The sequence below is a fragment of the Anser brachyrhynchus genome (genome assembly GCF_964034855.1).
Source record: "Anser brachyrhynchus genome assembly, chromosome: Z".
Classification (NCBI taxonomy): domain Eukaryota; kingdom Metazoa; phylum Chordata; class Aves; order Anseriformes; family Anatidae; genus Anser; species Anser brachyrhynchus.
In genome coordinates this window covers 64,574,408-64,591,436 of record NC_137697.1, presented here as the reverse complement: position 1 = coordinate 64,591,436, position 17,029 = coordinate 64,574,408, and the positions used below count along the sequence as shown (strand labels likewise).

Here is a 17,029-nt window from a genome sequence, read left to right as displayed (position 1 = left end):
ATGTAGTTTCGGATTGAGTCATGTTTCCACCCAAGATGAAGTGCTGAAACAGCTAGAGAGTGGCCATTATGTAATCAATAATTAATTACTTTCACAATCAAATGGAGGTAAGCGCTGCATGCTTCAGTCTTCAAAGTTGATTAATTGCAGTGCAGTAGTGGTGGCTATCCAGCATGAACTTCAAACTGCTAATGAGGACTTCAAACTACAGAAGAGGAATGAGATCTAAGGAGCCGGTTATCCAGCATTGCTCACATCAGTAAAATCAGATTTTAGTGTCACAGCAGGAAAAAGAATGACTGCTGAACATATCATTTTCTGCTGCACACACTGTGGGCCCCATAAGCTACACATATCTAAACCACAATATCTACAGATATTCTAAAATAAGAGCACTACATGAAGTCAAATTACATTAAAATATTTTATACCACTCACAGATTTTGTTGTTGTTCAGTTACATTTTTACAAATAAGCTTTTGACTATTGCAATATATAATTATTTGCCCCTTTATGAAACTGTAATATTGACCTTCACCAGGTATCTTACCACAACTTCTTCATTTTTTGCAATCCTTGGAACTGAAATCAGTCGAAATTGATTGCGTTTCACTGCATCATTCCCATCAAATATCTTTAATGTTTGTTTACCTGAATGAAAACAATTATTGTATTTCAATAACACACCCCTCAAATCATAAAGCTACCTGATCAGGAAGCGTACAATGGAACTATTAAAAACCTACTTTTAACCAACTGATTTGTTTCTTCATAACAAGCCTTGAGGCTGAACCTTTTTGTTTTGTCATTGTCGATTTAAAACAGGTGTACATTCATGGAGGAAACAACGAAGAGTATTTTAAGTAATCATAGCTTTATGCAAGGTTTTGTTATGAGACTATAGTGTTTACTTCATCACTTCTTCATCCTCACCATTCAAGACTGCCTTTATTACTGAACAGTTCAACAACTAAAACCAAGCCATCACCTTCAAGAACAGCTCACAAAGCACTGCACATTCTGAGAGTATCTTTCTGAAGAAAGTCTTTAAAATACCTGGTGCAGGCAACAGGATAAAATTAAGGAACAGTAGAAAAGCTAGAAGAAAGCAGCTGCACCAAATGCAGAACAACACTTTGCTGTTACAGTGTGTAATCTCATAATAAAGCTGTTATGAACAGCTCATAAACAAACCTGTAGACATCATAATGTGATAAAATGGGTAGGAGCTGATGACTTGCAGACTTAAAATGCTTGAAGGCTTAACAGAAAACCACACAGACCAGCTGTAATGTACACACCACCGGTTCATCAGGCAGTCTGTTAATGCTGCATGCTGGAGTCCAGTTTCATCTTTCACTTTCAGTTTAGAAATATTGCATAGTACAGCAGAAGGTACTGAAAACCTCTTGCTATCAAATAGTATTGGCATTTAGATTTGAAGAACCACACTATCAAATTATCCTTTGTCATATAATGATTAAAAAGGAGAGATGAAACTGGAAGAGCAAAAAAAAAACAAACAAAAAACCCAAAACCACCCCACACCTAAGCGATGGCTGGAGAAAGCTTGCTAGAATCCCAGGCAGAAAGAAGCATATTGTGGGCTACCTTAGTGCTGCTGTGAAAGCACTCTTAGGAAACACTGCAGCAAATAAGTGCTTTGAAAGGGCACTTCAGTGACACCCTGCTGGCCTTCTGGAGCCACCTGGAACTCCGATACGCTGTGTCTCATGCACCTGTTCCTGTTTCACTGTTTATTGTCACTTTCTAAGTAGACACTCTGCAGAATTAAAGCTTCTTCCAAAATTATGTTTGAAGACAGCATTTTTTAAACAAGACCCTCACACTTGAAGAAAAAAATCCTGCTACCTTCATTCTTGTTAATTTTATTTCCAATTATTTTGAAATGCAACAGCTAGACTTCAAACTTCCCTCTGTTCAGGTTTCTCCATTTATCATGGCCTTTCTTCATTAACAATTCCACTAGGCATGGCACAGTAAACGAGCAAGGATGCTCTCATTAGGCAATATAATGATCTAATTGCACAGCAAAGCAATAACCACTACAGTCTCCCATTGCACTCTGAACTCAGCCTCTACTAGGCCAAAAGTGACAATGGTGATCAATGAGTGTTTCAGCAGCAGCCCCCCACTAACAGGAGAAGAAGAATGGGTGGGACTGCTCCAGGAGCAATCCTCCACTCTTTCGGGGGATTTGGGCAGTACTATGGTATAGCACTTTGCTCTTTGTTCATGTCATTGCACATTTGAGATCCATCACAAGCTGAGACCACAGCTCAGAGCACACACAAGCCTGCTGCAAGGGCACACAGCTACCCAGCCTCTCTTCTGGCTCTGGGAGCCTCTGTTCTGTGAAGAGGCTGGCTGCCTCTTCCTTTAATCCATTTAGGGACAGTGGGGCAGGAAAGCGACACACGCGCCGATAAACATCACAAGAAATTTATTCAACAAACACTGCTATAAAGTGGAAAGTATATAACACAAATTGATCTCAGAGCACGACGTTAGCTTTTTTAATCAAAGGATTTTTGTGAGATGGTTATTGCCTGCACCACAGATTGCTAATTGATGCTGAACAAACCGGTTGTGCTGGGAAACAAATAATATTAATTGTCCCCTGTTCCTCTAACTGCAAACACTAATTTATCCTTCTTGAATACATGAAAGATGAATGCTGACAATTATTCCTTCATGTGATAGATACATGCTCTTAATTTCCACAAAGAATGAGGGTTAAATTTGATATACAGAAAACACTGAAAGGGGAGACTACTTGAAAGACTGCACCTGCAACAAATGGGTGTTTGCACCATTTCAAGGAACTCTTCCTTGTGTTGTTTCATGTCCAGCTACAAGCAGTGTATGATTTCACCTTCTAAGGAAATTTTATGACCTCTCCTGAAAAAAATAGGCCTCTCTGAAAAGAGGAATTTGAGGACTGCTTTGCTCTGCTGCAAATGAACTAATCCACCCAATCTCCTTTGCATCTGAACTCATTCTAACTTAAGAGAATCATTTTGATCATTTGTGCTTAACTTAAAAGTCACTGTGACATGGAAACAAGGGAATAAAATGCTAAAAATAACCTATGGCATTACTAACAGGAAAAACCTGAAATGTACCAATGATGTGAAAACAAGCACTTATCAAACTGATAAACTGCACATGAACAAGAAATATTTTATGTTAAGACCCTAAAAACAGAGCAGGGCTAAAAGTGATCCATCCCAGCAAGAGCTTGTGGGTTAGGAGCAGTGGGTCAGTCAATGTATGAGTGACATGGTGGTGGTTGTCAAAGCCTGTGGTCAGGAAGAAGTAGGAGATGAAGTAGCAACACCTTCAAGCACCTGCAGGAAGCCTCACATTAGCAGGTGCTGCTCCTCACAGAGGGTAATGATACCTTCCTGAGACAAGTAATGAGCTTATGTGAGGAGATGTTTCGCTAGACCTGATGCTTATAAACCAGGAAGAAATATTTGGTTATATAAAGGCTGTGGACAGCCTTGGCTACATTGACCACAAGATGGTAGAGTTCAGGATCTTGAAAGTGAAAGGAAGGGAAAAAAGCAAATGGAAGTATCATAATGAAGAACTTCAGGAGAGCGGACTTTGGCTTGCCCAGGAATCTGTTTAGAAAAATCCCATGGGATACAGTTCTGGAGAGAAGAGTGGTCCAGGAGGGGTAGCCAGTTTTCAAGGATCACTTCCTCTGATCTCAAGCCTTCTGTTCCTAAAAATAGGAAAAATGAGCAAAGGTGGCAGAAAGCATGCATGGATTAAAGAGGAACTCCTGACAAAACTTGGCTGTGAAAAGAAAGCACACAAGAGAGAGATGAAGAATTGTGTTGGGATGAATTTAGAGACTGTCCATACAGAGATATGGTTAGGAAAGCCGAAGCCCATATGGAGATAGATCTAGTGAAGGACACGTAAGACAAGAAAAAATCATCAGGAAAAGGATGACTGGAGAAAATGTGGGCCTGCAGAGGGTTTGGAACGAGGACCTGGTCATAAGGGACATGAAGAAGGCTGAGGCACTGACTGCCTTCTTTGTCTTGGTTTTCACTGGTAAGACTGGCCATCAGCCACCCCAAGGCTCCTGAGACCAGTGGGAAAGTACAGGGCAAGGAAGCCTTAGCGGAGGAGGTTTATGTTAGGGAACACCTAAACAAACTGGCCATGCAGAATTCCATGCGTCTGACACTTTCGGAGAGAGCTGGGTGTTGTTTCAAGGCCACTCTAGATTATCTGTCAAAGACCAAGGAGATTCATGGGAGGTTCCTGAGGACTGGAAGAGATCAAGTTTAACCCTTATCTTGAGGAAAGAGGATTTGAGGAACCACAGGATGGTCAACTTGACCTTGATTCCCAGAAAGGTGATGGAACAAGTAATGCCAGAAGCAATTTTAGAACATATTAAGGAGTGCAAGTAGTCGGCACAGATTTATGATGGGAAATCACGCTTAACCAGGCTGATAGCATTCTGTGATGATACAGCTGACTGGGTAGATGAGAAGAAAGTACTGGATATTGTTTTTATTGACTTTGGCAAGGCTTTTGACACTGCTTCCCATAACCTCATAGACAAACGGATGAAGTACAGACTAGGAAGTGGAGAGAGAGGAGGACTGAAAACTGGATGTACTACTGGTCTCAATGGGTTATCTACAGAAGCATGAAGTCCAGCTGTAGGCCTGTATAATGGAGTACCCTCCCCGTGATATGGGGGGTTGATAGCATTTAACCTCTTCACTGATTTTTTTTTTAAGCCTCAATATGAGGCACATTTAAGTATGATCAAATCACACTTCCAAACTACCTTTGACAGTCTATTGCCATCACACTGAGACAATAGCAGACGTTCACAACCTTTTAATAGTCAAAATGTGATCCTCTCCTTTAAACCCTGCTGGACTACTGTCAGAAAAAGTGAAATTCTTTTAGGAACAGATTTCTGTCAGAGGTATCTCCATGGTGACTGCAGCGTGAACAAATTGTAACCAAAAGACATTGTGTTCTGGGTGACCTTCTCTTGGGCTAATATGATTTGAGAAAAGACAGCAAACACATGTTACTGAAGCACAACCAATGTTCCGAGTACAAACTTTCATAACATTATCAAGATCTCTACTGTTTTCTCTAGCAATCCAGAGGACAGACAAACATCTGAGAATAAAAAACATTCATCCAAATTTTAGTACTTGTTTTCATTCGAACTGCCTTTGTAGACTGCTTGTTAGACGCTAGCTGTCCTGAAAGAATCCTTAGCAATTTTATCTGAAGATTTTTTATGAGCTCTCCACTTAAGATCAGACAAATGTTTCATAGGGTTAGATTGACTCAAACCATTTTGCAAAGAAGAATGTGGATCTCAAGTGCATTCCTTAGCCAAACATACACTATGCTCAGTCTTGCTTTCCATAAGGTAATTTGGTTACCTATCACACAAAGCAACTTCAATTTATAAAGTGAAAAGTCATATTCAACTTCTTTTGTCACTGTCATCCTTAGTGGAGTCCCTTGTACTACAACTTGATGAAAGTTGGCTTTCTTGCACCTGAGCTTCTGCGAACAGACTAACAGAAAGCTAAACAGCCAGTTATTTGACCACAGCTAGTCACCTGGGAAAACACTTCCTGACTAATTCAAGTGTGCATCCACAAAAAGTTAAAGGTGTGTCTTCTCTCAGTCTGATATGTTGAACTAACCTCTGAAAAGAAGCTCAACTATAATAACTTTTAAAGTTAAAGCTCTTTCTCTCTCCTGCTCCAATTTTTGAATATTAGAGAATGATCAAGTTATAGAAGTGAGGTCTACCTCTCATGTTTTATAGTACATAAAAAGTCTTGGTAACATGCAAAGGATGCATACAACAAATTTTTCTATTTCAAGGAAGTTATTGCCTGTTTTACAAATATTGATATTTCACTTCAGAATGCCTCTCCTTTAGAACTTTTATCTTTTCCTATTGCGCCAGACTACACAATATTGGGACTTCCCTTGAAAAAACATTATTATTATTATTATTTTCTTATTCTTATGGGTTAGCCCCAGTAGGCAGCTTAGTACCTCAGAGCCACTCACTATGGAAAATAGAAAATTATCTCCATCGCAGCCAAAACCAGTACACTCATCACAGGACTCTGAGTTGAAAAAAAAGAACCTGCTCTTCATGATTACACTTTTCAAGGTGAAGGCAACTACAAAAACGTCAACTACAGACATAGACTACCAAATTATGAAACGACTTAAGAGGCTAAGATACCAGGTTTTCCTGGGAAAAAGATAAATAGCATTTAATGATTCCTGTACTTTGACCTAAAAAATCCCCATATACAGGACACTGCTTCTGAAAAGGTTTGTGTGTGGTTTGTGGCAGAGAGGATGAAACGAAGTAGACAGAGTTTTTGTTGTTCAAGAAAAATAGAGGCCTACACCAAACATATGTTGGAGTTTAACCTTAAAAGAAATAAATTCTAGCTATGCTGCTTACAGAGAACAATCCTTCCAAAGAAAACTTGTGTTATTCACAGGCTTTCTGCTCTCCTTTTATACTCAGAGCTACTTCAAACTACAGAACTCTAGACTGGCAGATTTTGCTTTATTTCAGTATTACCACAGTCTTCAAGGCAGCAGTAAAACAGGTAAGAATTGTGTATTTTCTTTGCTTTTATTAGTCTTTAGAAGACTCTTGTGGAAGTCCCAAGTTCTTTCTTCCTCTGGATTCTCCTCTTCCAGGAGAGCCATTTACAGGTTTGTCATTTCCCTTAAGAGGTTTTCACGATCAGGTCAGATATTACTAGTTCCAAGACAGTTTTGGAGCACAAAACTATGCTGGCAGCCATGTTTGTTCACCAATCCCCTCCAGGGAGAATTTTAGAACTTCTGCAAGCATCTGCTGTATGTAACAAAACCTTTTCTGGTTTTATCTGTTTCCCACTCTAGATTTAGGGCTCCAAATCCATTTAAACCACCTTTTAGAGGAACATGCAACCTGCGTAGTTATCTGTAAGCAGTAAGTTCAGCTATATATTTTTAGAGGAAAAACCCATACATGCCACATATGCTGTCTTTGCTCTTTCCTGAAAATGATGTATTCCTACCCGCAGAATTACAGTGAAGGTTTCCTCCACACTGTCAGCAGATTTGGGACAAGACATAACCAAGCATTAAGCCAGTAACTTAGGTATACCTAATGAAAGAATGTTATATCTCACTTCCCCAGAATTGAAGGAAAAGACTCAAGGAACACAGGCTCCCAGACCTCTACAGTAAGCTACCTGAGCAGAGCATTAGCTAGCAGAACATGGGCTGTGGACAGACATGCTGTGAAAAACATGTTTGCTGACAATACTGTAGCCCCCTATTCCCTGAGCCAGTTTCCTTTGAAACCTCCTGGCGAGAGGGTTTTGTCTTGATGGGTGCCTCTCACATTTAGTGCTCAGCTTTCTCTCCTCTTTTCTCCTGTGGAGGATGTGCACTCACTGGAGCAGATGGTTGACACGCAGTCAGAGGGTGCTGAAAGCCATCCACATGGCAGAGAGACTCCCAGGTCAGGAGTATGCCCTTCACCTTCACATTGCCAAGTGGGTTGCATCCCTGGGCAACAACACATGTGCAGCCAGAAAGTACCCTGAGCCCTCAATACACCTACTGAAATGCATTTGCACACATTTCCAGTGGGCTGCTATGGAGAAACTATACCCAAGCATCAAGACTAGCAAAATATTAAAGCAGAGAGAATGCAAAATCACAGGAAAAAACTCTCAAAAAACATATATCTCCATGTCATTCTTAGAAATCTATGGTTAAATTATTAATCTGCTAAGTCTTGTCTTATTCTCTGAAGACATGGAATAAATTAACACTGGCTAATAGTATTAGCTAATATGTCTCCATACCCTTCTGGCAACGATGCCAGAAAACCTCAGAGAGATGTTTCAATCATCCCTCTTAAAGATATTTGCCAGAAAACATTTTTACATTGTAAAATTACATTTACAGTAAGTAGGTTAAGAAAAGGTGCTTGACTTTCCTGAAAAATGTATCTAGAGTAGGAAATGTTTTGACCACCTATTAGCATGAGACATTAAGGGTGAGAGGAAAAGGGATGCATTGAGCAAGAGAGGGACAAGATGATTGAGAAGGAACTGAACCAAACCAAACAGGCAGCAACACTAGGGAGTAAACGTTACTGGAGAAGGAAGGAAAGTGGGAGATGGGATATCAATGATGGACAATTTAGAAAAAGAAAAATACAACACAATTCATTGATAAGTGAAATAGTAGTAGACTCTAACAAGTGTCAGAAAAGGCAGACAAAGAGGGTTGAGAAGAAAGGAGGCTATGCACTGCAGGGGGAAAGTGAAACGAAACAGATGTAGCATATGATTTTTCAGAACACTTATTTTTCTTTTCCAAGTAGTTAAAAGCAATTCAGCCAAGAAAGGCTAACATACAACCTTTTTCCAGCGTTCAAGACACTAGTTCAAAATATCTTTAAATGCAGGTTAAGGAAACTATCTTGGGGAAAAAAGATTTTAGCATGACATCAGCATGACTGCAATTCAACTAAATGAATACCTCCTGAAGTACCACTGAACATAATCTTGAGGAAAGAAGTGTAGGACATTTAGAGACAACAGCCATCAAGCACTACCTGTGATGGATAAGCTTTCAAGTAAATAAGAGCTCCCTGGGCCCCACTATACAGTAGCCAAGTGATAATAGCCAAGTAGCCATCTTTTATTGATTACTGGCAAGCAATTAGGGTAGAATCTGATGTCTCTTCACGTTCCCAGATCCCTGAATATCGACACTCAAGTAAGAGTCTGCAATGACTCATTTTTATTTTATTTCAGGAGTTACTGAGATAGCTCCTCGGGGATTCATTTGTTGCATGTATACAACAAATCAAGGTTGTTGGTTTTATTTATCCACTATGTCTTCACATTGCTATGAAATAAGAGGAATGATTTTTACTTGATGACCCTTGTGGGTCCCTTCCAACCTGGGATATGCTGTGATTCTGTGATTTTTACATTTGCCCTTTTGACTTCTCTGGCCTGATAGAACACATTTGCGGTTGCCTCTTAGCTGAGACCAATGAATTCTGTTTCCAGGAAACCAAGAGGGATCTGTGCTGGTTGAAAGCAAATTCAACATCCCACCTCAGAAAGGACAGACAATGCACACTTTTCAAATTCACCTCCGAGAAGCACTTTTAATCCCTTCCCTTATCCCAGCTACCCGAGATCTGACAATACAGAGCAGTTTTATCAGTTACACTTTCACAGAATGACCGACACAATTACTTTAGTTTGAAAATGGACTTTGGGCTGAACTCTTTCCCCAAGCAATACGACTAACTACACTAATAAGAGCATCCACATAATGTTTATCTTACTACTCCTGTAACATTCAGTTCTCCTCAAGTTAATTGTTCACTCTGTAGACAAGCTCTTGGAAGCTGGCTCATGCTCCCAGGCACAAGGATTTACAGTCCTTTTTCAAACCTGCTCACAAGTTTTTTCAGCAAATCTCTACATCTGTTAAACTGATCACTTCAAAGTGTAGGCTTGTTTTTACGGTCCTTTTATGCTTTTGGCTTCGGTATCTCAGTAGGCTAAGTTTTACGCCTGACTTAATGTATTTAAGTTCTGAAATTTAGTATTTATGTCTTCTAACTTTTCACGCAACAATCCTACTACAAGAGCTAAGAAACAAAGGGGAATGCAGGCCACCAATTCAAAATTTTATTCTAGTATTAATCTAAAGACTTTGCACCCTTTCTTACTGGTTTCTTGCCTAAGGAAAAAAGCATGCCTGTACAGGCCAATACTATTCAATCTGTTTAGACTTCTTTCCAAAGTTTTTGAAAAACAGGTATCTGTAAAATGTGGAGAGCTGGAATTAAGAAAAACTACAGCATTGCAGAACATAATTCAGTTCAGACACTCCTGAAGGAGAGCATGGTAACATCCCTAAAGCTATGGCAAATACAGAGTCAACACACAGAGGCTAACGAATGGCTAACTCTTGATCCACATTATGCAACAACTATCACGTATTTTCTAGAAACAGGTAGAAGACGCCCGGCACACAACTCCCACACCTCTGTGATGTTTAACTCGATAGGTTATCCCTACACACAGAGTAGCACAGAAGCACAATGGCAGGCCGGTGAGGCCCAATAACTTTGTCAGAGAAGCCCTGTGTTGCCCTGATACAAGGGACATCAGTCCCACAGGCCAGGAGTGGCACCCACCAGGTCAGTCTGCAGGGGAAGCAATGTGGGTGTCACCTCACTGACCAAGGAGGTCACTGCTTAGGGGTGTGGAGATCTTTATGGGATGCATGGGAATAGCACTCTGGGATTGTACAAGAGCTGTTACGCGGTATTTAGGGGAATATTAAGAACCAAAGGTGACATGGGGAGGAATAGGTATGTGAAAATAGAGGGATAGGGACGTAAAAGGGGCTGGTCATACATGGAGGTTGCAGGTTGGTGCACTTCACACCCTGCACCTGATCAGCACATACTGTCCTGTCTTCTCATTAAAGGCTGTTTCTAACTTTTGCTGGGTGTGTTACACTGTTCTGCATGTGTACATATGGGTCTCTGAATATAGCAAATGGAGTGGGACTGCAGGTCACTGTGACCCGCATGTCCACAGTGCAAAAAACCGGACAGTGGGTGTGCAAGCACCAGCAAACCTCTAGCTGGACTTACGTGCCTGCATGGTGAGTGGCCTGGGAGCCATGTGCGCATGTTTTTCTGTGGGTGAGGCACCTGGAGGTGATGACTACTGGAGGGACCAGGACAACCAGGCTGGCTGCTAGAGAAACTACTTGATTAGTGGTCTGGGGGTCCACTGAGAGACCTGGAGTTTGTGTGTATGTATGTGTGCATATATGCATGTACACAGATACCTAAACACACACACACACGTGTATGCGTATACCCATATGTATGTAATATATGTATTCCCACACACACATGCATGTGTACACTCACACAAATATACATATCCCCACTAACAGATCTTCACCCTGCTCAGCCGAAGAGAAAAACAGGCTGAGCACCAAGTGTGCCTGATGTTGATCTGAGTGTCCATACGTATGTGTACATACGTAGTTGTTTCAAATGCATGTGTACATGTGGGTGTCTGCACATGCAGGTGTATGCTGGCTTACCTGGGTATAGCTCGTGGCTGGACCTGGGAACATGGAGCCACAGCAGCCTTACCTCTGCTGGGTACCAGCTTTGGAGACCTCTAACACAACTAAATGAAAGCTTTCAAACATTTCAACCTTTTTTTTTTTTTCCTGAATGCTTTGTTTTTAAAGAGAGAGAATCATTCCCTACCTAATGAGCTTTCTAATCATAGCAAAGACACTAGACTACACACTGACATCTGGTTTGTGAAAATGTATTAAGAAGAAGCAATTTCTTCTCTATTTAAAACATGAATAACGATTCCTTACATTTGTCTTGAAAATGTACCATCTATTGCTGCTTTCTCCAGTCCACAGAGGGATGTTGTACATGAAAAAAGGACATATTCAAGATTATATTGGGTTCCCAATTTTCACGTTTTTTTCCTTCTTTTGGGAAGGTTGTCTAAAGCTGAATTGTCCTGTACTAGTAGTTTTGAACAAACCAGCTGGAACGTCTAGATACTTAGTTTGTTCCCATTGACAGTCATGAGTAAGAGAAATAACCTTAGATGGCAAAGAACAACAGTCTTGACATTCAAGCACTAATGTCACTTAAAACACAAGAGAACGCTGAAGGCTCATAGATAAAATGCAGTTAATCAGAGTTTGGTCCCATAATAAGGGAGTGTGGTTGTGCATCATAACTTCTTTATTAGTCATCAAGAGATTCCAGCTTCAAATTTTTAAAAGTGAAATAAGAGCACACTTGAGATCACTTCCATAACTCAGTTAACTGACTTAGACTTTTTTTTTAATCCAAGCAACATTTTCAAAATTAGCCTATTGATTTTATAAGAACTTTAGACTAAAAAAAAATAAATCGTGTCTTGATTTGGAATTTCTGTTTTTACAGCAATCCATGCAGATACATTAGGTAGCAAGTACCATTTTTTTCTAGTTACTAGTAAGAATATAGCGAATGGAATGCCCCCAAGTTCCAGTCAGCTTCATCTTCTGAAAAATAAGTTTGGCTAATACCAATCCTGGAAAGATCCACAAGTATGAGAATTTAACTGCATAAGTTGCTGCCAGCCTGGATCAATCCTGACACAACGGAATGCATTCATTTCTGTTATGCCTGATGAAAACCAAAAATTCAGCTGGTATCTTCAGTACAATTTGGATACAGTTATCTCAAAGGAAAAAGGCTTTGATATGATATGCTGTCTGCCCTTTAAATTGGTTGCTATGTATGGATTTTTAACACCATTCTTTCTTTCTTCAATTACCATGTTGAGAGAAATGGCTAGTTGAGATTTATGCAGCATGCTCTTTTCCAATGTAATTTAGTGCTAAAGTACTGACCAGCAGAAAGGAAGTTTGGAAAATCTTACTTTTCCGATTGATTTGACCGGGTAATGAACAGATTGTCATTCATGGCAATTTACCAGTAGAAAATAGAGATGAGCTGGTAAGACCCTGGATATCTGCTGAACCCAAATTTTGGACCCCAAACTAATATCTAGCACTAGAAGAATGGCCATTTAATGGTTTTGTTTTGTTTTGTTTTTAATAAGGTAAAGCTAAGATTATATGAGTAAAGACTGGAATGGGAATATTCACCACTTAATACTTACTAAAATTCTACTTACTTGAATCTGTTGAAATTTGGACATCTTTTGCTGACACCTGTGTTGACCCATCAACATCATCATCTTCATCTGTGGAAAAAAAAGATTTTAAGGAAACATTCTTTTTTATCTAACCTTAAAAAAAAAAAGTAGTTGCTGTGTAAGGATGGTTTCCACGGAAGAGTAACACAAAAAAATTCTAGTCAGACAAAAGAGCCACATTTTCTTCTAGCTATTTTAGAATAAAAATCCATAGTATAAAATTGTTAAGAAAAACAACACTGCATTTTCACATAACTATGGTGAAGGCATTCATGAAAAGCTTCCACTATCAACTTTAATATCATGACCCAGTGCATTTAATCCCTTTCTCAAGTTGTGATGTCTGCCTATTACCAAATTATACACGGTTTCCATGAATAAATTTCAAATCTATTGCTAGTGCAGTAGCAGCTTTCCAGTAAAAAGTATGGGTATTACGCACATAATTTCCATAAATGAAAAACAGATTTGCAGACAAATGAAGAGAAAGAAATTACTGCACTCCAGAAGTGACCTCTTAAGGCAGCTCATATCTCTCACTAAAAGCTGTAAATTAACGTCAGCTGATAACAGAGCATGTACAATCACATATAAAACTCAGAAAAGATGAAAAGAAAAGCTACTAACATTTAAATTTGCTTCTGTAAAGACAACATCCTGACAACATTATCATTCCCAATGATCAGATCCATAAAGGAAGACCAGTGCAAATCCAAAAAATGAGATATTTTTCTTCTCTAAGGCCAGCAGCAGTGTGCCACAAAAGCCAACCCAACGTACAGATTATATCATTATATTCATACTCCCACCCACCGAAATTGTCAGTCAGTCTTGACTGGGATGCAGACAAAGCTCCCAAAAGCCATAAGCCAGGCTACAACTTTATAAAAACTATGTCTTGCATGTGAGGGAGAAGGCACATGAAACTGAGGAACAAAGAAAGAAAAAAAATTAAAGCCCTAAGATCTTCAGATCAAAAAACGTATTAGGGAAGTCAGAATCCTAATGGAGAAAAACCTTACAAGAAACAAAGAGGGGTAGTTAACAGGAGTCTTAAACTGGAGACCAGGTATCTTACTGAACATTTAGGTAATGCTTCAATAGACTGCAAAAAATATCAATAATAATGCTTTTGTATTATATTTTTCAAATATAAAAAAAAATCGCTTCAGGCAAAATCAAATCAAAAAAAAAAGTTAATACAAAAATAAGAAATAAAATAATTCATTGTTGCTTCCAATATTCCCCTTTTACTAAGCTTAGATGAAAAGGTACTGGCCTCTTTCTTTTATGATTCTTTCTCACTCAGTCTGGATACTAGGGAAAGTACCACAAACAGCATCCTGAGACTGTTCAAGTAAAGTTCTAAGAGTTCCTTTGACATATGCTAAGACAAGAGCTCTGAATGACAGGCATGGAATGGCATGTTTGAAACTTAAATTTCAAATGGAAGTTCACATTGTATTACATGCCCTTTCTCCTCTTGTCCCAGCACATGATACCATTATGATATTATGCTCTTTCCTCCTTCTTCAAAAAGCCCTCATCTCGTATGAGTTGCTTGTGTGTGTGCTTCCCCCTACTCTCAAAGAAGAGGCAGTTCCTGTAGTCAAATAGAGAGAATATTCTCATTTACATTTGCACTCTGGGGAGACACATCATTCCAGATCCTACCTGATAGTCCCCACACTGAAAAGTAATGGAAAGGAACCAGGAGAGATGCATTCAGGTGAACGAAGACCACAGCTCCTCTCTCACCATTTGATTCAGCATTAGGCTTGGGATGACCAGGTCTCTGAGGGCATACCAACAACTGACCAAGCCATCCACATAGCATTATTTCAGAAGAGCACAGGAGTATCTCCCCTACCCCTTCAGTCTGTCCCTGACCAGATTAGATCAGCTAATGACTGATCTTCATTGCATTCTTTCAATTCAAAGTACAAGATACGCATTTCTATTAAAGGAATGCAAAAAAACATTATTACTTCATGAAATGTGAATGAGTGTAAAACAAACTGGTGCAGTTAGCATGTACCGTATGTCCTGACATTGAAATCTTTCTCTTCAATCATTTAAAAAAATGAAGGAAGAGACTAGAAGGCGCAGCTATAACCTTAGATCCTTTCACTCATGGTGGTCTGTATTCATTCTATTTAGAGGTGACTTAAAGAAAAAAAAAAAAAGCCCAAGTCTGATGAACTAAAAGAACATGCTGCTGTTTAAAAGATAAACTTGGTTAACATCACAGATACACCAAAAGAGACTGTTAAAAAGGTCTGTGATTAACTTTTGTTAATAATAACACAACTTTACCCTCATTAAAGCTTTTGGGAAATTTGTTGAATACCTAACAATACACGCGAATCAAGATTCGTAAGGAATCTCCCAGCAAAACCAAGTTCATCTGGGTTGCATATTTCTGCTCTTTCTTATGTTGGAAGCATAAAAGACTGCATCACTTTCAAGTATGTACTATACCTCACTTTCCCCTGAGGAGCAATTTATTAGAAAGAAAAATAACTTACTGAAAAAAAAAAAAACAGGCCAATCAACAAGCATGCAACATAAAGAATCCCTCCAGCCGTGCAGGCCTTTATAGTTCTGTACACCTAGCTTATGTAGGCTTAGGGCCATGCACTTTATTTTGTAGCAGGACTGCTGTCATAGATTCTGCATACGCAAACACATGGCTCCTTCTAGCAAACAACTGCCTCCGTGTGCATCAAAAGTTCAAAGCAGAAAGTTCAAGAACAACCTGTCAGGTTGAGGAAAGAGCAGTTGCAAACATTTGGCTTTCAAGACCAGTATTTTACCTACCTCATATTTAATTTCATATTGTTGTTAAGTACCAAAAGAAAAGCTTGACAAAAACATAATTAAAGTATCAAACAACAAATACTTCAGTAGTTCATAAGAATTCTCTTTATCCTAAAGAGCTATTAAACAAACATACACTCTAGATGGCAGCAGAACGTTACCCTGCTAAATATATGATTTCCTTTCAGCACAGAAATCTTACAAGGGCAGAACCCTCTCACCAAGTCAGAGGTAAATAAAAATATTTGCATATGTCACAAGCCATATAAAAAGCAATGTGTATTAGCAAGTGCTTATCGCAACAATAACACTAATCTGCCACAAAAGTTTTTGTATTTTAGGTTTTTACTTTCTGCATGCTTATTATTGAAAGAACACTCTTCCAGTTGCTCATTCTGCATTTAGAACTCGTATCCTGTGCCCTGATTTAGCAAAAAGTTATAGTATTGTCACAAAAGCCAGTGAAAATTAGCAATCATACGCTCCAGTAAATTATAACACTAAGTTAAACACACTCATCAATTAGTTGCATTCAATTTTGAAACCTTTTACCTGATTCTGCTTGCAAATTTTCTGATATTCGAAAACAATGCAGTTTGCTGAAGTTGCGAGAAAATAATTGCACGCAGCTTGGAGGAAGAATCATATTCCTTAATCTTCCAAAAGTACATTCTGGTGTGACAATTATGTAGCAAGCAGCATGAGCCTATAAATAGAAGCATCAATTAAGCACTTTGTGAAACACAAAGAAAGCAAGTTTGTTTGTAACAAAACATGTACTGGAACTGCAAAAGTCAGGCTAGAACGTACAGACCTTTTGTAAATCGCATTTTTTCATTCTAGATTTTAATTTGCTCCATTAATTTTTTAAACAAACAATAATGGGAAGTCTTAACATGTGAAGAAACTTCAAGTATTATAAATCTTCTCAATTAAAAACTAAAGATTTTGAGCAGACATCTGGAGAAGATTAACATTTTGATCTCATGCCCTGGATCTTCTGATCTATATGGATATTTATTGGGGTAGGTGGGAAAGGTAGACAGGTTAAACTGACAAACTTTTAAAAAGAAAAAGAATTTAAAACTTTTTACACTTGCTTGCAAGAACCTGCTTGCAGATTCTGAGATAAGACATTTGGAGTTTTATTCCAAGTCTTGACTGGTTTGTTTCTGCCGTTGTATTTGTCCTAGATCTATCTTCGCTGAATATGCACGCCTTTATAACTGTGGCCATGTAGCATGTTACATTTGTTAGGCTATTCTCAAAGACAGCTCCTGACACCTCAGAAATTATGAATCAGACTACAAATACAAACACCACTATTTTTATGATATAAAAAAAATTAAATG

The 17,029-nt window shown here is 38.9% G+C and overlaps 1 protein-coding gene across 2 annotated transcripts in view; it reads right to left on the bottom strand.

The window, feature by feature from the left end:
• Nucleotides 1–17,029, bottom strand: part of DGKQ (diacylglycerol kinase theta) — a 93,155-nt gene that overhangs the window by 38,542 nt on the left and 37,584 nt on the right. For both annotated transcript variants that reach the window (XM_080573045.1, XM_080573044.1), the window contains 3 exons: nucleotides 16,230–16,383; nucleotides 12,837–12,905; nucleotides 551–651 (listed from right to left, as the gene is read on the bottom strand). In XM_080573045.1, coding sequence (XP_080429171.1) covers nucleotides 551–651; nucleotides 12,837–12,905; nucleotides 16,230–16,383 — 324 coding nt within the window. The remainder of the gene's footprint in view (nucleotides 1–550; nucleotides 652–12,836; nucleotides 12,906–16,229; nucleotides 16,384–17,029) is intronic.